The sequence below is a fragment of the Triturus cristatus genome, chromosome 12, assembly GCF_964204655.1.
Source record: "Triturus cristatus chromosome 12, aTriCri1.1, whole genome shotgun sequence".
Taxonomy (NCBI): Eukaryota; Metazoa; Chordata; class Amphibia; order Caudata; family Salamandridae; genus Triturus; species Triturus cristatus.
The window spans coordinates 296,653,364-296,677,024 of NC_140595.1; the positions used below are offsets into that span (position 1 = coordinate 296,653,364).

The 23,661-nt window shown below is 51.4% G+C and overlaps 1 protein-coding gene across 2 annotated transcripts in view; it reads left to right on the forward strand.

Annotated features, from left to right (window-relative positions):
* The first annotated feature begins 480 nt into the window (after positions 1-480).
* Positions 481-23,661, forward strand: part of DOK4 (docking protein 4) — a 319,485-nt gene continuing 296,304 nt past the window's right edge. Inside the window, exon 1 of one of the 2 annotated variants that reach the window (XM_085639375.1) lies at positions 481-828. In XM_085639375.1, coding sequence (XP_085495501.1) covers positions 763-828 — 66 coding nt within the window. In that variant the 5' untranslated portion in view covers positions 481-762. The remainder of the gene's footprint in view (positions 829-23,661) is intronic. The other variant, XR_014972334.1, reaches the window with a different exon arrangement.

Here is a 23,661-nt window from a genome sequence, read left to right on the forward strand (position 1 = left end):
GCGCAGAGTGGGTGGGTCTTGATCCTTATTAACATCTGTGTATGCAAGTAATTAGAAAAAGAAACCATGAAATATCTAGAGCAGCCAGTAAAACATTAATCCTGGACGAGGCAGGATTCGTCTGTCGGGCAGGGTCTGTATCATAATGTCAGGAGCAGCCAGGGATGTAGTGGGCATGGCGGGCGGGTCGATGTAAAATTGAAGACAGCAGGATTTTCTTGTCGGCGTAAGGCGCAGATAGATGGATCAAACCATTTCGTTATGCTTGTGTCTTTAATCTTATTGTTTTGTCTTTAATTCCAATCTATATATTTCCAGAATGGTGTGTCGGCATCTCAGAAAACAGGCAGCCACTTTGGGATTGGCACGCCGGGCGTGAAGCTGCTCGCATCCCAGCTGGTGCCATCCACAACGTGGCGGTCACGCCCGGCGCTGCCAACCAAACCTCTCATTAGATAAGCGCTTCAGCAAGCCCAGCCCGTTCTACGCCCCCACCCCCCCTTCGCCGCCGCGCAGTGGTGCCGTCCGGGGATGGGAGGGAGATGTCATCCTGCGAGCTGTCATTGTTATTTTCCAGCCGGGGATGCTGAGGAGGTAAAGGAGCTGCCGGCCGCGGGGGGCAACGAAGACAAGGGACGTGCCCCCCACCAGGAGGAAAACCAGGGCAGCGCGAGGAGGAGGAGAGCAGGAGACCGAGGGGGGCGCTGGAGGAAGGAGAGACGTCATCACCGGACCCTCCCTTAGACACCTGCGCCCCCCACCATGGCCACCAACCTGAGCGATATCATCAAGCAGGGTTACGTGAAGATGAAGAGCCGGAAGCTGGGGGTGAGTGTGGGTCTGGGCGAGGGTGCGCCCTGGAGGAGAGGAGGGAAGAAAAATTGGGAGGGGGCAGAGAGTGCTTGCCGGGCCTTCAGCTGCAACCAGTGGCCGACATCCATAAGGTAAAAAAAAGGGAGGGGGGCACGATAAGTGAAGATGGAGGAGACAAAATCCGTGGTCTATTAAAGGAAGCAGCTGTCGGGCGATCAAGAAACGGCATCTTTTTTATACGACGGGATGCATTTGGAGACCTCTACAGCGGATGCCGGGTGGCCGTAGATACAAGATGATAGGCATCATTTAAAGGGCGTTCATAGGAGCGCTGTGTGAATGAGTTGCATTGCATACACCTGTGGACTGAATCTAATCTTCAAATCTTGGTGTTTCTATGTGTTTTTGGGGTGATAAGAGAACTGAAGCAACGGGAGATTAAGTGACTGGCCCAGTCTCACACATTTAAGTGACGTGGGCAGCTGGGATTTCAGCTCGGGTGTCCTGATATCCAGTGGTTTCGTTTTTAGTTGGTGAGAATCTCCTGACTGTATTTCCTCGATCATTCTCTCCCCATCACAGAGGACATTCTCCTGGGAAATTCTCCAGATTTAGCATGTCTTCCAGAAATTAGAGAACTGTTCAATGCCACCGAATTGCAAATCAGACCCATGAGGCTTCCACATGCGAGTAGTGCCTGGGAAATAGGCGAGAACAACACAGACATTATCCAAGGAGGGTCTCACATGGTCTGGGTGACATTGTACAGCATTTGGGAGTAACGGGTGTCCCCATAGGCTGTGATATTTAAATGGTATCTGGGGTGCAGTGCCTGAAGAGTGCAAAGAAGATGCCTTCCAGAGAGCATCTTTAGGGGAATGGGTGAGCGCCATATGGTATCAGAGGTGCAGTGCCTGAGGGAGGCAGAGATGCACACCGTGGGGTATCTTGAGGGGAATGGGTGAGCGTCAAATGGTATCTGAGGTGCAATGCCTGAGGAGGGCAGAGATACACACCATGGGGTATCTCGAGGAGAATGGGTGAGCGTCAAGTGGTATCTGAGGTGCAATGCCTGAGGGCAGAGATACACACCATGGGGTATCTCGAGGGGAATGGGTGAGCGTCAAGTGGTATCTGAGGTGCAATGCCTGAGGGCAGAGATACACACCATGGGGCATCTCGAGGGGAATGGGTGAGCTTCAAATGGTATCTGAGGTGCAATGCCTGAGGAGGGCAGAGATACACACCATGGGGTATCTCGAGGGGAATGGGTGAACTTCAAATGGTATCTGAGGTGCAATGCCTGAGGAGGGCAGAGATGCACACCATGGGTATCTTGAGGGAAATGAGTGAGCGCCAAATGATATCTGAGGTGCAATGCCTGAGGAGGGCAGAGATACACACCATGGGGTATCTCGAGGGGAATGGGTGAACTTCAAATGGTATCTGGGGACATGGGTGACTAACTCATGGGTAACATCCGGTGCAGTATCATCAGTATATCAGTGGGACGTATGCACCATCAATAAAGTATTTGTGGGTGGGCTTTGCTGTGGGACAGGTCTACCTCCATGTGCTATGTAGAGAACAACAGGTAGTGATAGCTCATGCACAGTAAGTAAACAAACCATCTGGAGGCGACTGGTGACTTCGATATGGTATTTAGTTGGCAGTGGGCGAGGAGGACCTAGGCACTATTGTGTGGGTCCCAACAGACACATGTACCTTTGAGAACTTCTTGTGGTGTCAGGCCCCCACAGGTGATATTTGGAGCACAGGACGTGACCTGGGACTAACAAATGCCACTTGACACTAAATAGGTGACATTGTAGGTAGTAAACAGCGGCGTAGGTATTAGAAGTGTAGCAGTTGCACTGCCACCGCTCCTAGAGGGACCCACTACCCCATGTGAAAGCTGTTTATTTTTCTACCAAACCACAGGTAGGAGGAAGCATTTTCCTAGCTTTCAGAAGGGCTCGTGGCGCCCTCACACCACCACTGCTGGCAGAGATTATTTTCAGGATTCTACACTTGATTCCCATACGTTATTGCTGTTACTGGAGCCCCGAAGTTGATCGTTAGGGTACTACATGTAATATTTCGAATATTAAAGGCGACAACGAGGGCATTACAGTTGATATTTTGGGCACATGTGATTTGGGCGTTTTCTGGGTAGCTTTCGGAACACTACAAGTTACATATGAATGAATTGAATTTCCTGTGTGAAGTAACCTGTGCTCTTCCGAATCCGGTGACCACGGAAAGATGCCAAGGATTGAATTGTTGTTGCAGGGGTCTTCAGAAAGTGCACTTTCTTGGAGCCATGCGACAGACTTTAAACTTGAGTTTACAAAACATAACACGCCGTCAGCTGCCCCCGGGTGTGTTTAGAGAGAGTGGACGCTGCTGCCGGCGCCGATCCCTGAAGTGGTAATGAGAGGACGGACTCTAATGTTGCCTCCACTCCCGCGAGGGTTAATTACAGAACTGGCGCTGCCGTCCCTTCGGGCTCATGCTTCTTCCCATGTCCTGAGATCTAATCTCCCAGCACGTGGGATAACGTGCAGAGGTCAGGGAGACAGCAGACGCACTGCACCTGCAGAGGTCAGGGAGACAGTAAACACACACTGCCCTGCAGAGGTCAAGGAGACAGCACACTGCACCCGCAGAGGTCAGAGTGACAGCAGACACACACTGCGCCTGCAGAGGTCAGGGTGACAGCACACTGCACCTCCAGAGGTCGGGGAGACAGTAAACACACACTGCCCTGCAGAGGTCAAGGAGACAGCACACTGCACCCGCAGAGGTCAGAGTGACAGCAGACACACACTGCGCCTGCAGAGGTCAGGGTGACAGCACACTGCACCTCCAGAGGTCGGGGAGACAGCAGACACACACTGCACCTGCAGAGGTCATGGTGACGGCACACTGCACCTGCAAAGGTCAGGGTGACAGCACACTGCACATGCAGAGGTCATGGTGACAGCACCCTGCACCTGCAGAGGTCAGGGTGACAGTAGACACACACTGCACCTGCAGAGGTCAGGGTGACAGCACACTGCCCTGCAGAGGTCAGGGTGACTGCAGACACACACTGCACCTGCAGAGGTCAGGGAGACCGCAGACTGCACCTGCAGGGGTCAGGGTGACAGCAGACACACTTCACCTGCAGAAGTCAGAGAGACAGCAGACACACACTGCACCTGCAGAGGTCAGAGTGACAGCAGACACACATTGCACCTGCAGAGGTCAGGGTGACAGCAGGCACACACTGCACCTGCAGAGGTCAGGGTGACAGCAGGCACACACTGCACCTGCAGAGGTCAGGGTGACAGCAGGCACACACTGCACCTGCAGAGGTCAGGGTGACAACAGGCACACACTGCACCTGCAGAGGTCAGGGTGACAGCAGGCACACACTGCACCTGCAGAGGTCCGGGTGACAGCACACCGCACCTGCAGAGGTCAGGGTGAAAGCACCCTGCACCTGCAGAGGTCAGGGTGACAGTAGACACACACTGCACCTGCAGAGGTCAGGGTGACAGCACACTGCCCTGCAGAGGTCAGGGTGACTGCAGACACACACTGCACCTGCAGAGGTCAGGGAGACAGCAGACTGCACCTGCAGGAGTCAGGGTGACAGCAGACACACTTCACCTGCAGAGGTCAGGGAGACAGCAGACACACACTGCACCTGCAGAGGTCAGAGTGACAGCAGACACACACTGCACCTGCAGAGGTCAGGGTGACAGCAGGCACACACTGCACCTGCAGAGGTCAGGGTGACAGCAGGCACACACTGCACCTGCAGAGGTCAGGGTGACAGCAGACACACACTGCACCTGCAGATGTCATGGTGACAGCACACTGCTCCTGCAGAGGTCAGGGTGACAGCAGACACACTGCACCTGCAGAGGTCAGGGAGACAGCAGACACACACTGCACCTACAGAGGTCAGGGTGACGGCAGACACACACTGCACCTGCAGAGGTCAGGGTGACGGCACACTGCACCTGCAGAGGTCAGGGAGACAGCAGACACACACTGCACCTGCAGAGGTCAGGGTGACAGCAGACACACACTGCACCTGCAGAGGTCAGGGTGACAACAGACACACACTGCACCTGCAGAGGTCAGGGTGACAGCAGACACACACTGCGCCTGCAGAGGTCAGGGTGACGGCACACTGCACCTGCAGAGGTCAGGGAGACAGCAGACACACACTGCACCTGCAGAGGTCAGGGTGACAGCAGACACACACTGCACCTGCAGAGGTCAGGGTGACGACAGACACACACTGCACCTGCAGAGGTCAGGATGACGGCAGACACACACTGCACCTGCAGAGGTCAGGGAGACAGCAGACTGCACCTACAGGGGTTAGGGTGACAGCAGACACACTTCACCTGCAGAGGTCAGGGAGACAGCTGACACACACTGCACCTGCAGAGGTCAGAGTGACAGCAGGCACACACTGCACCTGCAGAGGGCAGGGTGACAGCAGGCACACACTGCACCTGCAGAGGTCAGGGTGACAGCAGGCACACACTGCACCTGCAGAGGTCAGGGTGACAGCAGGCACACACTGCACCTGCAGAGGTCAGGGTGACAGCAGACACATAGTGCACCTACAGAGGTCAGGGAGACAGCAGACGCACCTGCAGAGGTCAGGGTGACAGCACACTGCACCTGAAGAGGTCAGGGTGACAGCAGACACACTGCACCTGCAGAGGTCAGGGAGACAGCAGACACACACTGCACCTACAGAGGTCAGGGAGACAGCAGACACAAACTGCACCTGCAGAGGTCAGGGTGACGGCAGACACACACTGCACCTGCAGAGGTCAGGGTGACGGCAGACATACACTGCACCTGCAGAGGTCAGGGTGACAGCAGACACACACTGCACCTGCAGAGGACAGGGTGACCGCACACTGCACCTGTAGAGGTCAGGGTGACCGCACACTGCACCTGCAGAGGTCAGGGAGACAGCAGACACACTGCACCTGCAAGGGTCAGGGTGACCGCACACACTGCACCTGCAAGGGTCAGGGTGACAGCACACACTGCGCCTGCAGGGGTCAGGGTGACAGCACACACTGCGCCTGCAGGGGTCAGGGTGACCGCACACATCACACCTACAGAGGTCAGGGTGTCTGCGGACACACCCTGCACCTGCAGGTGTCAGGGTGACAGCAGACACACACTGCAGGGGTGAGGGTGACACCACACACTGCATCTGCAGAGGTCAGGATGACGGCAGACACACACTGCATCTGCAGAGGTCAGGATGGCGGCAGACACACACTGCATCTGCAGAGGTCGGGGAGACAAGAGACACGCACTGCACCTGCAGAGCTCATGGAGACAAGATACACACACTGCTCCAGTAGTGGTCAGGGAGACAGCAGACACACACTGCACCTGCAGGGGTCAGGTTGACAGCAGACACCCTGCACCTGGGGGGGGGGGGGTCGGGGTGACAGCAGACACACTGCACCTGGAGGGATCAGGGTAAAAGCAGACACACTGCACCTGCAGGGGTCAGGGTGATAGCACACACTGCACCTGCAGAGGTAAGTGTGACAGCACTATGCTCCTGCAGAAGTCAGGGTGACCGCATAGTGCACCTGCAGAGGTCAGGGTGACAGCAGGCACACACTGCACCTGCAGAGGTCAGGGTGACAGCAGACACACACTGCACCTGCAGAGGTCAGGGTGACAGCAGACACACACTGCACCTACAGAGGTCAGGGAGACAGCTGACACACACTGCACCTGCAGAGGTCAGGGTGACTGCACACTGCACCTGCAGAGGTCAGGGTGACAGCAGGCACACACTTCACCTGCAGAGGTCAGGGTGACAGCAGACACACACTGCACCTGCAGAGGTCAGGGTGACAGCAGACACTGCACCTGCAGAGGTCCGGCGACAGCAGACACACACTGCACCTGCAGAGGTCAGGGTGACCGCAGACACAGACTGCACCTGCAGAGGTCAGGATGACGGCAGACATACACTGCACTTGCAGAGGTCATGGTGACAGCAAACACACACTGCACCTGCAGAGGTCAGGGTGACGGCACATTGCACCTGCAGAGGTCAGTGAGACAGCAGACACACACTGCACCTGCAGAGGTCAGTGAGACAGCAGACACACACTGCACCTACAGGAGTCAGGGTGACAGCAGACACACTGCACCTGCAAGGGGCAGGGTGATCGCACACACTGCATCTGCAGAGGTCAGGATGACGGCAGACACACACTGCACCTGCAGAGGTCAGGATGGCGGCAGACACACATTGCATCTGCAGGTTTATTCTTGGTGTATTCCCTTCCACATCGCACTAACCAGGGCTCACCTCACGCCGTACACGCTGCTTTCCCTGCCAGTCGGATCCCGCATCGCTCTTCTATCGCGGTGTTGGGAGATGGAGGCAGACGCTTGTTGGCAGCCATATTGGGTGGGGGACTGGATAGCGCTCTAGATGCCCAGAGGCCGGGGGGATAAATTGCAGACGTCATCGCGAGCGCGCAGCGGTAGTGCGCAGCGGGCGCGCCAGCAGCGCGCCGTAGGCGCGCTAAAGGCAAGTCCGTCCGCGCCTCTCCGGGCCCAGGGGCCAGCCATTATGGTCGGTCCGTTACTTATTCATCTGAGGTCCCCTTAAAACCTACTCACGCTGCTGCTCTATGAATACTGATCTTGTTGAACTGCCACTCAGCTAATTTGCACTTTTTGCTAATTTGCACATCTTTTTCTCTTGTGGAATCGTTTGAATGCTTAAATCTTTTAACCATTGCTTGGGTGTTTTAGCCTTTACACCCGATTTTACCAATTTTTACCTTGTATTGAATTGACTTGTATCTCACGGAGTGAATTATAACTGTGTACGGAAGGAATCAGGAAGTGGGGAAATTAATTTACTGAGGCCCGCCATTTTGGCACGGCGTGGTCTAGTCTTTTTTACCACGGAGGGGATAAAACGGCACGCTGCCTCGGACGCGCTGGACTATGCCGAATTCTGTAACAAAGGTAAGATGTCTGTTAATAAGCATAACCCCCGTTTTAAGTACACCATGGACGATCTTAAAATTCTTAACAAAGCTGAGAATAGTTGTCCCCACTCTCTCTCAGTAGGCTCCATGGAAGCAGGGAGTTGTGACTTGTGTCACTGGTCCCTCCCCCTTCCCCAGATCATTGCGGACCATTCCCCTCTAGGGGAACGTATGTTCGTTCAATCCGCACCTACGAGTCAGCGTACTAACATTGATCTAAAACTGATGCTTTTGAATACTCGCTCTGTGAAACAGCACGAATACCAAATTTTGGAGCTCCTCTCCGACTCAAGGCCGGACGAGCTATTTCTCACTGAAACATGGCTGCACGAAGGTTCTAACCCCACTATTGCCAATGCCATTCCAACTGACTACCGTATTGTAAGGAGTGATCGTGTAGGGGCACGTGGAGGAGGAGTAGCGATCATTTATAAAAATACACTCACCTGCTCTACTCTCCCGAATTTGGGTCTAGAGAATACGGAAAGCATAAGTTTCCTTCTAAAAACTTCTCCACAGTATTCTATTGCTGGGGCCTTGGTCTACCGGCCACCTGGGCAGGCTAAAGGTTTTCTGGAAGGTTTGAACTTTGCCATTTCTCCCCTGGCTGCCAAATATGAACACTGTTCAATCTTAGGAGACTTTAACATTCACATGGATCTGCCCCATAATCTGGACTCGACAAGGCTGTACGATTCTTTAAACATGCTTCATCTCTCTCCATATGTTACCCATTCTACCCACGACAAGGGACATATATTAGACCAAGTTTTTTCTAATAAATTTATTGAAATGGATATACCCTTTCCCGTAGCCTGGTCAGATCACCATCTACTTACCTTTAGCATTAAAGAAACACTCGCTACAGCATCTAAGTCCTATGTACCACGGACTAGTAGCTTTAGGTCATCAATGGACCCGGCTGCCGTAGGAACTTTTCTGAAATTACATCCTATCTCATTTAAGGACAATCTTGCAGCTGATGTTTCTTCGCTCGACAACTGGCTTGAATCTTGTGTAAACAATATTGCCCCCCTCCAAACTCGAGTGGCCAATAGAGGTAGACCATCTGCTCCCTGGTTTACTGAAGATCTTAGAAAGAACAAGAGCCACTGCAAATATCTAGAAAGGTTATGGAGACAGAACTACGATACATGCGCTAAGCAAACTTATAAAACTGCATTAAAAGCGTATTATAATAAAAATCGCACGGAAAAAATGATTTTCCTCAACACAAAAATTGAGAAAGCAGGCAACAAAAGTGAAGAACTTTTTAGGGTTGTAAAAGATTTTACGTCCCCTAATGCCTTAAAAAATCACTTCACTCCTACCAAAGCTTGGACTGATGGCATTGCCCTATATTTCTTCAATAAAATTTCTTCTCTACAAGCCTCTTTTGAAGTGGCGAGCCCCAACTGGGACACAAAGCTGGATTGGCTTCTCCAGCAACCTCCTCCTACTGTAAACTGCTTACTACATTTCCCTGTAATCCCTTTAGAGAAATCTCTACACCTTCTCCGCTCTCTTAAGTCAGGTTCCCCAGCAGACCCTTGCCCTGCAAAAACCCTGGCATTGATTGCTGAGGTAATTAATCCAGCAGTCAACAGGGTACTGAATCTTTCACTATCCACGGGGACTGTTCCGGAGCGTTGGAAACTGGGTAAAATTCTTCCCCTGTTAAAAAAGCCCTCTGCGGACCCCTGGACAGCTAGCAACTACAGACCCATCTCACTGCTTCCTGCCCTATCCAAAACTCTTGAGAAATATGTTAACCAAATCCTCGGAGAGTTCGTAGAAGCAAACAACTTTCTCCATCCCAGGCAGTCTGATTTCCGTGCTAATTACAGCACCGAAACCGCTCTCCTTGAGGTATCAGAATCAATAAAAGTCACTTTGGATAACGGCAGGCGAGCAGTATTGGTACTGCTCGATTTATCGGCAGCCTTTGATACCGTACCCCACGACCTTCTTCTCGATCGTCTCTGGAGGTGCGGTATTGGGCGCAACGCCTTACAATGGTTCTGGTCTTCTCTATCCAATCGACAGCAAACTGTCTGGTCCCCTCCATTTGAGCCCCACATTGTTTAATGTGTATGTGGCTCCTTTGGCACTGTTGGTCGAATCTTTTGGCGCTAGAATCGTCTCTTATGCAGACGACACTCAACTGCTATTCACATGTGCTAAGGGTGAAGTCTTGGACGGGAAAACGATTAAGCTCTGCCTCTCTGCGGTCTTTAACTGGTTTAATGCCAATCACCTGAGATGTAACTCTGATAAATCAGAAATGATTTTCTTCGGCGACGCTCCGGGTGATAAATGGCGTGATTGGTGGCCATCAAATATGCCTCCGCCCACTGATTTGGCTACTACGGTTAAAAACCTGGGGGTGAAACTAGATAGCAAACTCTCCATGAGTGCCCAGGTCCAATCAGTGGTGGACACATGCTTCGGCCTGCTTAGGATGATGCGAAACTTTCTACCACTGCTCTCCCAGTCTCACAGAAGGATAGTCGTACAGGCCTTGATGCTTTCTCGCCCCGATTATGTGAATGTTCTGTATCTGGGTCTCCCAGAATATCTTCTCAATCGTCTCCAGGTGGCTCAGAATGCCGCTGCTCGAGCGATTTTCTTAGCTGATCGGCGCTCCCACACGACCCCCCTCTTGAGAACACTCCACTGGCTCCCAGTACGTAAGAGGGTACTCTTTAAAGCACTGGTACTGGCCTTTAAGGCCGTTCATAACATCGGCGCTCCTTATTTAGGGGCTCGTTGCCGACAGTACGTACCTTCACGCACGCTACGGTCCTCATCAGCCCAACTGCTTCACACTCCCAGGTTCTACTTCACACGACGGGGAGGTCGTACCTTTCAGGTACTGGTGTCCGCACTATGGAATAATCTTCCAATTGAACTGCCCCAGGAAAACGATCTTTTGTGCTTCCGTCACAAACTAAAAACATTGCTGTTCTTATGATCTGTGTCTGTGGTATGTGACTGCTGAGTGCTTTTTTACGGGTCCTATGACTAGCGCCGGGACACTCTTGGGAGTAGCCGCGCGCTCAACAAATACCCAGTAACAGTAACAGGCTCGGGGAGGAGCCAAGATGGCGACCGAGACGGCAGCGTAGATTCCCGGCTCCGTGAGCCTCCGCACCCCGCACGGATATCCTGCAAGAGATCCTTATTCTGCGCCACGAGATTGTGTTCGTAAGCGAAAGTGGCAACCGATCGTGTGACTCCGAGGTTTCTGACTGCCGTACAACCGGAGAAATCAGCGATCGAACTTTGCGGCCCGTGCGGTCCCGAAGCCGGGACCTCGAGTGGGCACCTTGGCCGGGTGGCAGTTGAACAACAGCGGCCTGTGGTGACTGGGTGGAGCCGGTCCACCGGAGTGGAGCTCCCTTCGGCCTGCATTTTGCCGTGGCCGCTCCCCCCCACTGAGCGCTGCGGACTGAGGACATGCCCGGGGGTGCGATTTCCGGATTCTGTGGCGTTTGCCCCTGCCTTTGATGGTGAGCTGCCTGGGCGCCGTCCCTGGCCGCCTTGATCCTTGCGGGCTGCTCCCGGCTTTTCGCGGGAGATGGTCCGTGGCGGAGACGACTGTTGCCTGTGACCGCGCAACGGCTGGATCTGTGTCTGTCCCGGGATCCCTGTCTTCAGCGACGTGGCCCTTGAGGCGTGGTTCCCTGGGTCCTGGCCCCTATACGAGTCGGGCCTTCCCAGCGGCCATTTTGTCACCATGCAGCCGGCCATCCTGTCCGCTGGGTCGCAGCGGGACTGGGGGTGTGTGACTCTCGGGAGTGTGGCGGAGCGATCGGAGAGAGCCGCTCTGGGGTATGGCGACCTCCTGGAGGCCCTGGGTGCCCTTCATTACTCCTTTGTTCATGGCGCCGGGGTCCTGGGGGGGAAGCTCGATGGTGTGGTAACAGCGTTGGGACAGTGGCGGCATGCTGGTCCACAGGTACGCAGTGGCTCTCCACACTGCACACGAGAGGAAGATGTTGCGGCCCCCCCCGCGATTAGTGTACAGCCGGACACTTCGGACAATATGCTACCGCGTGGTCGGCTAACTGTGACCTTAATCTGTTCTGGAGGTATTGGACCTGTGCGGAAGACGGTGGCCTTGTCCCGTGCGCGGTCTCCGGCGACCCAGGGACACTTCCAGCAACGTGTATCTCAGTTGGCTGCTCCAGCCTATCTGGTCCTTGTGGGCAGTGCAGATCCTGGGGCAGCACTGGAAAAGACGCCCCTCCATGAAGCGGTCCGTGCGGATGCTCAGAGACTTCCACCCCACCTGTGTGCGGCGTTTCCCGACTGTTTTTGGATACTCCTGTACCTTGGGACATTGGACATGGTGCTGGGTCAAGGGGCAGGTATGGGCAGAATCGCAAAAAGCGGTCAAGGCTGAGGCTGATCCTTTGAGGGTGGTCACTTCATGGATAGGCGGACTCATGGTTGTGCGCTCCCGGGGTCATTCGAACAGTTGGTGTGTAATGCTTCCCATTCCCCCCCCCCTCCCCTATGTTTGTTGATATGATCGGTTTGGTACCGCTAATTGTTTGTTGGGGGGAGACCTCACCGTGCGGGAGGGAGAAGCCGGGGGTATGTTTTGATGGCCCTCCTCCAATTTATTACATTCTCTCCGCTCACCCGTCTGGGGGGGGCCTTTCTTACTCTCTTTTTCCCTGTCTCTTCTATATTTCGGGTCTAGTTCCAGGGCGACAGGCACACTGCTGGGGGGTGGGGCCATACTCATTCGCAGAGGTGCAGGGTGGGGGGATGGGGGAGGGGGCTCTTTCGTCTTTATCCTTTTTTTCCATGGCCTCTTCTTTCTTCACTGTTTCCTTTTGCTTTCTTTTTCTGGGATCAGTGCGATACACCACCCTGATTGTGAATCGTTTGCTTTTCATGTGTGCCACAGTTTCTGGGGGGTTCGCTGGGCTTTAGGTACGGGGACCAGTAGGCGCAACTATCTTTGATGTTTCTCCCCATCCGTACTTTCTCGCGCCTGCGCCATCGCCTCACTGTATTGCTGCTTATTGTTTGTCTCTTATCCTGGCCCTTCTCGCTGTTGGCAAATTGTCTGGCACCTGATCCTATTCTTTCGTTTCATCATAAAATGAAAAACCCTTTCTCTCCTGGTGTCCTACCTGCGCGGCTTATTGGCCGGACTATATTGGACTGAAGACATCGCACTCCGAGGTGCCGCCTGTATTGACATTCGCTTTTATTATCCTGATTATGTAGCGGCCGGCCCCGGGGGGTTGTAGGCCCATACGTGTAAATGACTGAAACATCAATAAAGGTTTTTCAAAAAAAAAAAAAAAAAAAAAAAAAACAGTAACAGGCTCTGAAGGAGTTGCACAACATGTATGGGCAACCTCCTAATAAGATCTCGTCTATCCTAACTGACAATAATATATTCACTGTATGAAACAGTTTCCCGGAGCTACAGCCTATTTTGGTTCATAACCCACACCCTTCTACCCAGACTACACATAGAATAGCTCCTCTGTCAATTTACTATCTTAATACCCGATCCCTGGTTAAACATCAGTTGGAGATTTTTCTACTCCTGACCACTGATAAACCAGATGTTCTGCTACTGACTGAGACCTGGGTTACCGATGAATCTGCCCAGGATATACTTGCAGCACTTCCCCCTGACTATTACATCATGTCGGCTAACAGACGTCCGGGCAAGTCAGGTGGCCGTGTGGCTGCCGTCATCCACACTGATCTTAGCTTTTGCTCTCTGACTTGCCTCTCTCTTATTGACACGGACAACATTGTGATTAAACTTGAGTCGGCCAACGACTCTCTGGTCTGTGTCTATTATACAGACCACCCAAGTCGATGCCTCTCTTCCCATTGGCTCTTAGCGAACAGATGGCCACGCTAGTCACGGAGCATGCCAGGGTCCTTCTGGCAGGAGATTTCAATTACTGGTATGATGATCCTAATGAAGGGCCTCAATCTGCAGAAATGTCTGATTTACTCAGAAACTTAAATCTATCCCAGCTTGTCTCCTCCCCAACTCATTCTAAGGGTCGGATCTTGGACCAAATGTGGGTTACCGGTGTGAATACTCCTATTCCTACTGTGTCACCCTGTATCTGGTCCGACCACCATCTACTAAAACTCCAAATTACTAGATCTGTCCCTCCGAAAAGTAAAACACGGGAAGGAGGCTTAGCCAGAAGATGGAATCTTATCAACAAAGAAGATTTCCTTAACACACTAGCTGACACCACCCCAGCATGTTAATACCCTGGAAAACAAGGTATCCAAATGGCTTTTCGATGCTCCCTCCAAAAGAGTAAAATTAGTGCGACGGACAGAGACGAACAGATGGCTCTCAGATGATCTTAAGGCACAGAAACTGACCGTATAGTCAACTGGAGAGACAATGGCGTCAGCAATACTCTCCAGAAAAAATATCTCAGTACATCACTGCGCACAAAGAGTATAAGAAAAATGTTTTGACAGCCAAGACGGCTTTTTTTTCTGACCGCATCCTGAATTCCAATCACAGCTCTAAAGTAATAGTCTCGATAATTGATGAACTCTCTAATCCTGAGCGCACCCTACGCAAGGCCGCCCCTTCCCAGGGTTTATGTGATTCTCTGAATGATTACTTCATAGACAAGATTTCTTTAATAAAAAACAGCATTCCGTCCCACCCTTCTCAGCAGGATTCTCCTAGTCATCACTGTAACAACATTACTCTTAGCAGTCTTCCTATTATTAGTGAAAAGGCCTTCCAATCTCTTTTAGTGGAAACTAAATCTGGCGCTCCTTCCGACTGTTGCCCTCCTTATATTCTTAAAGAGTGTCTCGCTACCCACCCTGGCCCAGCTCTTGTCCTATTGAATAAATCTATCACATCAGGCATAGTCCCCTTAGCTTTTAAAAAAGCTATAGTAGTCCCTCTCCTGAAAAAGTTGGGAGCTGATCCTGCACTTCTCTCCAACTACTGCCCCATATCTTTGCTACCTTTTCTGGCCAAAGTTTTGGAGGGATATGTAGCTAAATGCCTCTCCAACTTTCTGGAGCTGTCTAAACATCTGGACTCCCATCTGGCCGGTTTCCGGCCCGCGCATTCCACCGAAGCCGTGATTTTGTCAGCTATGGACAGCCTACGCGATTTCGCTGATAAAGGCTGGCCCCGAGCTCTGGTTTACTTGGACTTGTCTGCGGCCTTCGACACGGTCGACCACAACATCTTGGTCGACCGTGTTAGGAGGGCTGAAATCTTAGGAACTGCGGCACGTTGGATCTCCTCTTTTCTGGAGGACCGCTCTCAAGCGGTGCCCCTAGGCCAATTTTCATCTAACCCACATGTTACCACCTGTGGGGTACCCCAGGGCTCGGCCCTTTCCCCCCATCTATTCAACATCTATATGGCTCCCCTGATTAAATCACTCAAAAAAAGAAATGTACTGGTCCTCAACTATGCTGATGATTTGCAGCTCCTCCTCAGGGTCGATAGCTCCAACAACTCCATCATGGAATTCCAGGAAACTATGTTATTTATCCAAACCTGGATGGATCTTAATCACCTCAAACTAAACCCTGGGAAAACAGAAATAGTCCTTACTGGGGACAGCCTTAAGCATTGGGCCCTCACTATTGGCCTCCCGCACTCGGTCCACCTCCCATCCCCTCCAGCTCAGCAAAAACTCTAGGGGTATTCCTGGACAGTGAGTTGTCCCTAAAAACCCAGGTTGGAGCTGTGGAGTGTTTGTACCAACTACGGAAAATCAGGAAAATTCACCGCTTCCTCACTCACGATGCCTTGATCCAAGCCATGATTTGTACAGTATTATCTCACCTAGATTATTCCAATTCGGTCTATTTGGGAATGCCTCATTATCTGTTTAAGCGTCTTCAGCTGGTCCAAAACCAGGCAGCCCGACTGATTTACCATCAACCTAAATGGCAACCTGCCTCCCCACTGGTGAGGAAACTCCACTGGCTCCCTGTATCACAGCGCTGTGTCTTTAAAACCGGCTGCCTTATTTTTAAGGCCTTACACGGTACCAGCCCGGAATTCATTAACAATCTTATATCCAGGTACTCCCCTACACGCTATCTAAGATCCGCTCATCTCTCTCTTCTCAATATTCCGAACTTCAGGAGGGTACGTCTTGGAGGACGCAGATTTGCCACTCTTGCTCCCAAATTGTGGAACTCCTTCCCTCTTGAGATTCGATTTTGTACTGACCTCATCTCGTTTAGGAAACTCCTGAAAACCTGGTTGTTTACACAGGTCTAACTCCTGCCTCCCTGTCAATCTGTTCTCCAGCGCCATGAAGCCAACTCGGCGTACGTGCGCTTTATAAATTCCCACTAACTTTAACATTAACATTACCACACTTCACCTGCAAGGGTCAGGGTGATAGCACACACTACACCTGCAGTGGTCAGGGTGACAGCACACATGGCACCTGCAGAGGTCAGGGTGACTGCAGACACACACTGCACCTGCAGGTGTCAGGGTGACAGCAGGCACACACTGCACCTGCAGGGGTCAGGGTGACCGCACACACTGCATCTGCAGAGGTCAGAATGACGGCAGACACACATTGCACCTGTAGAGGTCAGGAAGACAGCAGACACACATTGCACCTGTAGAGGTCAGGGATACAAGAGACACGCACTGCACCTGCAGAAGTCAGGGAGACAAGAGACACTCACTGCACCTGCAGAGGTCAGGGTGACGGCACACTGCACCTGCAGAGGTCAGGGAGACAGCAGACACACACTGCACCTGCAGGGGTCAGGGTGACAGCAGACACACTTCAACTGGGGGGTCGGGGTGACAGCAGACAGGGTGACGCACACACTGCACCTGCAGAGGTCAGGGTGACCGCACACACTGCACCTGCAGAGGTCAGTGTGACAGCACACTGCTCCTGCAGAGGTCAGGGTGACAGTGGACACACTGCACCTGCAGAGGTCAGTGTGACAGCACACTGCTCCTGCAGAGGTCAGAGTGACAGCGGACACACTGCACCTGCAGAGATCAGGGTGACGGCACACTGCACCTGCAGAGGTCAGGGAGACAGCAGACACGTACTGCACCTGCAGAGTCAGGGTGCGGCAGACACACACTGCACCTGCAGAGGTCAGGGTGCAGCAGACACACACTGCACCTGCAGAGGTCAGATTGACAGCAGACACACACTGCACCTGCAGAGATCAGGGAGCCAGCAGACACACACAGCACCTGCAGAGGTCAGGGTGACGGCACACTGCACCTGCAGAGGTCAGGGAGACAGCAGACACACACTGCACCTGCAGAGGTCAGGGAGACAGCAGACACACACTGCACCTGCAGAGGTCGGGGAGACAGCAGACACACACTGCACCTGCAGAGGTCGGGGAGACAGCAGACACACACTGCACCTGAAGAGGTCAGGGCGCAGCAGACACACACTGCACCTGCAGAGGTCAGGGTGACAGCACACACTGCACCAGCAGGGGTCAGGGTGACAGCACACACTGCACCTGCAGGGGTCAGGGTGACAGCACACACTGCACCTGCAGGGGTTAGGGTGAATGCAGACATACGCAGCACCTGCAGGTGTCAGGGTGACAGCAGACACACACTGCACCTGCAGGGGTCAGGGTGACAGCACACACTGCATCTGCAGAGGTCAGGGTGACAGCAAACACACGTCACCAGCATAATTCAGGCTGACAGTAAACCCATACAGCAGGCTGACAGCAGACATGCAGCGCCAGTAGACCCTAGCCCGACAAAAGGCACTTGCTGCACTAGTAGAGCTCAGGATGACAGCAGATACATTCAGCATAAGCAGAGCTGACAGTCACAACAGCCACACTATGCCTCAGCAGAGCTGAGGGTGACAGAATTCACCCTCTGCACCAGCAAAGCTCAGAGTGACAGCAGACGCACTAGGCACCGACAAAGGTCAGGGCCACAGAGTGTACGCATGGCACCAACAGACCGCAGGCCGACACCATGCACACGCAGCACAAGCAGAGCTCAGGGTGATGGCAAACACACTGTGCACCAGCAGAGCTCAGTATAATAGCAGACACACCGTGGACCAGCAAATCTGAGGCTGGCAGCATACACTCATAGCACCATCAGAGCGACAATGTGTACACATTGCTACAGAAGTGACATGGCCCAGGGTAACAGCGAGCACTCTTTAAATCAGCAGTGGCAGCTCTCTCAGAGTGACAGAAGACACACAAAGCGCCAGCAGATCAGAAATCACAGCAGACACATAAAGCAGCAGCAGAGCTCACAGTGACAATGAATTTGCATTGCTACAGCAGTGACAGGGCCCAAGGTAACACCCTGCATACGTTGCTTCAGCAGTGACAGAGCTCTCAGAGTGACAACAGACACATGGCACCTTCGGGTGATATATGCGCCTTACAAATACCAATACATAGACATAGACATAGACATAGAGTGACAGCAGACACATATAGCCCCATCAGAGCTCAAAGTGACAATGTATACACATTGCTATAGCATTGACAGGGGCCATGGTAACAGCCAGCATTCACTGCATCAGCAGGTACAGAGCTCTCTGTGTGACAACAGACACACAAGGCACTAGCAGATCTGAGGGTGACAGCATACACATGCAGCAGAGCTCAGGGTAACAGCAGAGACATGTTGCATCAGCAGTGACATCAATGACTGGCACAGTCAACTGGTGCACACTAGCCCGCACACTAGTCATTGTGAGACTTGCAGTGGGTTCTGGTGGCAGGATTTCTGAATCCTGCTTTATCCAGAGCATGATTCAAGGCCCTTTATCTTGGAAACAGTGGGATGCAGTTGAGTAAATCTGGTGCTGGGTATGCCCACATGTCTGATGCATGGCTTTAGACCACAGACGACAACAGACACAAGGCTGGAGACAATGGACTGGGAGTTCAAATGTGAATATCTCCAGAGCCACCCAAGCTAGAAAGACGTAGTCAAAGAATCTGGATTTAGAGCGGTCTCTCAACCCAGCTACCTCGTCATTCCCCAGGCCCGGGGTTGGAGCTGAGGTTATTTTCGAGGCTTTTGGAGGCAAGTGGAAGGCATGCAGTTCATATGTTTTCAGGGATCAAGGAGATATACCAACAGATGTATTAGATGACTTTCTTTCCTGGGCGCCAAGCAATGCTTAAGATAAACTCGAGCAGATGGCTTGTGGGGACCTCTTGGTCCTGGAGCTAGTGCAGTCTCCTGATGACTCCGACTGGGTTTCTTCATTTCAGCTGCTTCATTGACCCTAGACCTCAGATCATATCTCTGAGATGAAGATACAGCCCCACTGCTGTAACTGCAAAACGTCTATCGATGGGCTGCCTACTTACCCACCGCCCGTCCACCCCTGGACAACTGCACTATGGGCAGTAGAAAAAGGAGTGGAAAGAGGCATGCACTGAGGGACGATGAGACCTTGGTAGCCTAGTACAAAGCCAACCACTGTTTCAAGCTGCCACACACGTGTAGAAGCAAGATGGACTCCACCATGCACTCGTCAGACATGCACTCACTCCTTACACTTAACGGTGGCATACACAGGCTGGCACATTCATCCTTCCATATACGTCCCACAATTTACATAGTCCATAGTACATACTCTGTAAACAGCATCTCAATAGGCTATCTCAGTCCTGCGGAACACTCCGAACTAGGCAGACTCAGTCACATTCTCTCATCCATCTATCCAGTCATAATAATCCCCCATGCTGCCTGACACCCAGACAAGCCCAAGCATTCTCTAGGTCCCCCTAGCTGTTTCTCTGGGATACCGGCACCTATCCATTCCCCTTGAGGTCAAGTCCACCTGCTTGTGATCATTCTCCTTCACCCTTTATACCACCTTCATCCTACCCCATTACACTTCTGCTTCTCTTCCCACTTCTCCTCTTTACCCACCCCTCCTTCTTCATCTTCCCTTTACTCCCTACACTCCATCTTTCACCCCGTCCCCACCGCCACCCTGGTACTTCCTTCTCTCCCTTCCCTGGTTTCTCACCTTTCACTTTTCAGCACTTCCCCACCCACACCCAGTTCCTCCCTCTTAGCCTTTACCTCTTCTCCTTCTCTATCTCTTCCGGCTCCCGTTCGCTTCTACAGTTGCTTTCCTGCCTTCCCTCCTTACTCCACCCTACTCTACCACCCTTCCTTCTCCTTTCCTCACTCCTCTTTCCACCTCCCTTCCTTCTCTTACACCATGCACTACATAAAACCATTTAAATAAATAAAATAATGCTGATGGGCTGCTTTGTTGTGTGCCCAATTTTCAATACTTTCAGCATCTTTCTAGAGTGGGTGGTCAAGGCAAGCGCTGCACCATCTTGACAATTGTCTGGAAGTAGGCAGGGAGCGGATCGCAGAGAATGGTGTTTTCTCAGTACATCCTAAAGGGGCGCAGAAAGGTTTGGGGTGCTGTTGACCCCTGTGAGAACGAATGGTACACACGGATGGCGTTTCTGGGCCTAGAACTCGTTTCAGTAGCTCTGATTTCATGCCTGCTGAAAGACAAGTTAGGCACATTGAGAGACCTGCTTAGATAGGTGGCAGGGAAGAAAAAGTGCGAATTGAGCGAAACACATCAAGTGCTAGGCCGTCTGAGCTACATGCTCATGGTGGTTGCCTGAGCCAGCCATTTTGTCACATGGTCTTGTCTATAAAAGGGTTATCACAACTGCATCACAGGCTGGGACTAACTGAAAGGATGAGGGCGAACATATTGATGTGGTGCAGATTTCTGGACACCTACAGTGGAATGACTGTGTGGCTGCTGACTGACCCTCTTACCTGGACAGTAGAGCGATGACACCTTGGGATGGCTGGATTCGGGCTATTGTGGAAGAGACATTAGTGTGTGAAGAAATGGCTGTGGATTGGAAGAAACGCTATCACAGCATTGCCTTTTTTGGACTTCTTCTTGATCTTACTGATGATGAGGTGGTGGGGCAGGAGAGTGGTGAACAGCGAGGTGTCTTTTGTCATAGGCTATGAGGCAGTGGTGGGTGGGATCAAGCAGTCCGTTACAGACCATTGGACCTTGCATCTGGTCAAACAACTGGTGTTAAGATGTGTGCGGTGGAACACTGTTTTCCGTGCTAGATGAGCGGCAGGACTGAAGAATGGTATTGCTGACACACTGTGTCGATTCCAGTGGTTGATTTTCCATGGGCTACCACCATCTGCAGATGGACAAGGGGAAGAAGTACTGGAAGATATGTAGGACGTAGATGGTGAGGACATTGCAGCTAGTGGAGAGCATGCTGGCTAAGTTTACGAGCCGCACATATTGGCAAGCATAGGTGCAGTTTATCAGGAGCGGAAGCTGAGTCAATGATGAGACAGGCAAGCATGTGGTGAACTATGTAATGGAACTGGATGGCAAACGGCTGTCCCCATTGACTATATCGAATAAAATGGCAGGGATAGCGTTTCATGGAAATTGTGTCCGAGGCTAAGCACTGAATAGTGGTAACTTTGTGAGGAGAATTCTTGAAGGGTGGGCTAGAGAGAAGGGTAGGGCAGAAGAAAGAAGGAAGGCCATAACAGTGGACATTCTGGTGGACATCATAGAGCAGGCAAGACCCATGCTCACATTCACCAGGGAGACTAAGCTATACCAGTTTATTTTTGTGGTCTTGGTGTTTTTTGGGGCTTTGAAGGTTTCTAAAGTCCTGTTGTCAAGAAGCTGTGAAGGTATGAAGTGTGGGGGTGTGATGCAGGAAAGGAGTGTCCTGCAGTTCTTGCTGTACGGGAGCAACACAGAGCAGAGGGGGAGCAAATTGCAAGTGTACTTGAGAAATTCACGCAAAAGATAAGTTTGCCAAGTGCTAGCATGCAAGAAGTATGCTGGAATGTAAGGCATGGAGAAAGGAAATATGTTTATGCAAGAGGATGGAAGGGGGTGATGGACAGGCAAGTTTTAGGGGTCTTAAGGGAAATGCGTAAGTGAAAAGAGTTGGCTACCAGAACAATACAGGACAAACTCATTTAGGATAGGGGCAGCGACAGTAGGGCATGGCTAGAGATGGAGGAAGGAGAGAATGGAGAGTTCAGGCTGGTGGAAACCAGTGGAGGTCTAGAAGTATGTCTGGCTCAGGGAAATGACTTAATAACAGGGGTCTTGTTTCTTAACGAAACAAGGAATTGAAGAAGGTGGTATGGATTTATGGCCACTTCATAGTGAAATGGGCAATGTAACATGCAAAGCAACTATCATAAAGGCAGCAGCTGGGTATGGATGATGAGAAGGTGCTGGTGGTGTGGCATGGAAAAGGGGGCATGAGATGGTGGCATCTGTTAACCACACTTTGGGGGTTAAATGAGAATTGCCCCTGGCCGCATACAATGCTAAATCACTAAGGAGACAATGATTTGGTTTGGATGTCAGGGTTAGAATTGTTAATGATGATAAACAAGGACCTGAAAGCAGAACAGATGGGAGCGCATTGACATTTTTCTGGACCCATTTGCTTCTGAGGAGAGCATGGAAATGGACTCATTAGGTGGCAGCAACTAATAGGGAATGCAAAGAAGTAAAAAGACTGATGTCCGCTTTCTGTAAAACCAGAAACGTGGTTGTAGTGCATCATGAGGTCTTTCAGTGGAAATGATCAATGTTCTTCAGGCAGCGTGGGGCATATGTGCCCTCCTGGGGATCAGGATGTATCTGATGAGGTTGCTGGAGGTACTTAAGTGATAACAGGGACGAAAGTTCTGTAGAGTAATAGCCTGGGGGGCCTGGTGGGTGGGGGAGGCAAAAATAATGCTCCAGTTAAGACAGGGGGAGAACAGGGGAGGATTATGAACTAAGAAGTAGGGTGTGCAACCTTTATATCAACCCTGGAATATCAATGGGACACAATCTGAAGTCAAAATATCTAAAAAATAAATACATTAATTAAGATTTTTTATACCCAACTCTACATATATGCACCTACATGGTACATATATCTTCAAGGTAGACAGATGTGGAGTTAGGAATAGTAAATCTGTACTTCCCTATATGCCCTTACATTTCGATATGTTTTTCCTTGATATTCTGTCAACAATATTCTTGTACACACAATATTCTGGGGGTTAGTATTCAGAAGCACAGCCCAGAAGTAGGGAATAAGAACAGCAACAAGGAAGCAAACTGTGCAAGCGTGAGACTGGAAGCAAACTGTGCAAGCGTGAGACTGGGGCTGTCAGGCTGGAAAGGAAGCTGCTTGGGATTATGCTTGAAGAATAGGAGTGCAGTAAGTAGAACTGTAATGAGGGCTTGGCGTTAAGGAAGAGAGGCAGCATTAGATATGTGGGAATGCTTTTTTTTAGGTGTGAGGGGATGGTTTAAAGTTCTTTTGTTTGTACAATATTTGGAATCTTAGTGAGTATGCTTGGCTGGAGGATGTGTTACTGTGAGATCTGCTTGCTTCCAAATAAAAAAGCCTTATCCTTAAAATGAAACAATGTCAGAAGATGGTCTTTCCCAAGGTTCTCTGCTTAGATTGGTGTGTTCATGGAACAGTCCGACTCATGACCATTTCCACCCACCCTTCTATCACTCACAGATTGATGTAATGAGAAATACTGAGTAAAGAAAACAGCTGGCGCGAGGAGAGCCGCATAGTGTACAAGCTGTTACTATATTATAGACTGTGAAAAACGCTGTCAGCCGGGCTGAGAAAAGTGTTACTTAGGAGAGATTTACTTTCAGAAGAGAGCTTCGCCATGATTAGAATGTCTATGGAAATTGTCTGTGTCTGCCCGAGCACTGTTATTAGCCTG